The 1,145-nt window shown below is 40.5% G+C and overlaps 1 protein-coding gene across 1 annotated transcript; it reads left to right on the plus strand.

The window, feature by feature from the left end:
- Positions 1–256: 256 nt before the first annotated feature.
- On the plus strand, positions 257–756 carry BDCG_16371 (uncharacterized protein; the record flags this gene model as incomplete). The annotated part of the gene is made up of 1 exon (XM_045425614.1): positions 257–756. Exon 1 carries the CDS (start codon positions 328–330, stop codon positions 754–756), a length of 429 nt encoding a protein of 142 aa, XP_045279613.1. The 5' UTR covers positions 257–327.
- Positions 757–1,145: the final 389 nt, after the last annotated feature.

A 1,145-nucleotide genomic window follows, 5' to 3' on the forward strand; every position in this document is an offset into this window, starting at 1 on the left:
TATTGAGATATTAAAACTAGATTTAATATATCTCACTGTGCAGAGATCAAAGGCTCAGTCAGATCTTGAGATATACTGATTTTATAGTTGTTGATGTGCTGTTGACTCATTGTTCACTGATTATGTATTGAATACTGTTACTGAGGTATCTTTTTGTATCATTCTGCTGAGGATGGGCCAGATTGAGAGAGGTAGTACAAGGGTGAGACTTGGTGTTGAAGTCTAGATACACAGGCGACGGACTGTGGAGGTTACACTTCAGAAGAGTTCATTGATTATGTACTTGATATTATCACTGAGGTATCTTTTTGTATTTTTCTGCTGGGGATGGGCCAGATTGGGAAGGGCGGTATGAGGGTGAGACTTGGCATTGATGTTTTGGAACATCAAAGATGGACAGGGTTTTCGCGGAGGTCACTCCTCGGATATCTCCACAACTACAGATTGGGGATCTTCCAAAATCGAGAAGATTGGTGCATATGGCTAGGTCACTTCACCTTACAATTTGTATGGCACTCTGGCCCGGGGTTGTGGTGTGGTAGCGGAGAATGGGGGATAATCCCACACAGGAGCTTCGAACAACATCCGGTTCATGTTTGGCTGGATAACTCCACCACCACACAGGGTATGCGGTCGGCGATGGGGTCAGAATGCTCGTATGATCGAGGGCTTTTCGATGGATCTATCGGCGGGTTCTTATTCGAAAAATCGAGCGAGTTCATGGTGGAGCGGTTTGAATTTCTTTTCATACACTGAATAATTGAGCTCAGTGTCTGATAGTTTTCTATCATCATATGTCACTGAGTGCAGCTTGCTGTTCTTGCTTATCTGTAGAAGAGCATCTCTGATAGCTCATTCAGATGCATTCATCTCAATGTAGAAAGATTTATTATAATCTGATTGAATAAGCACTGAGAATGTTATTATACATTCTCTCAGTGTGAGAAAAGTCTCTTTGCACACAGTATTTCAGATAATTGAATAAAACTTCTTCTTTCACAGATTTACATTCATTTCTCTTAAGAGATCTGAGAGTGATGCAGATATTCATGTGAAATCCTTGATAAATCTGTGATAGTATGAGACTAACTCAAGAAACTGTTGTATATAATGTACATTTCTCAGCTGCAGTCAATTCACTATAA

Source organism: Blastomyces dermatitidis, assembly GCF_000003525.1.
Source record: "Blastomyces dermatitidis ER-3 genomic scaffold supercont1.2, whole genome shotgun sequence".
NCBI classification, from domain to species: Eukaryota; Fungi; Ascomycota; class Eurotiomycetes; order Onygenales; family Ajellomycetaceae; genus Blastomyces; species Blastomyces dermatitidis.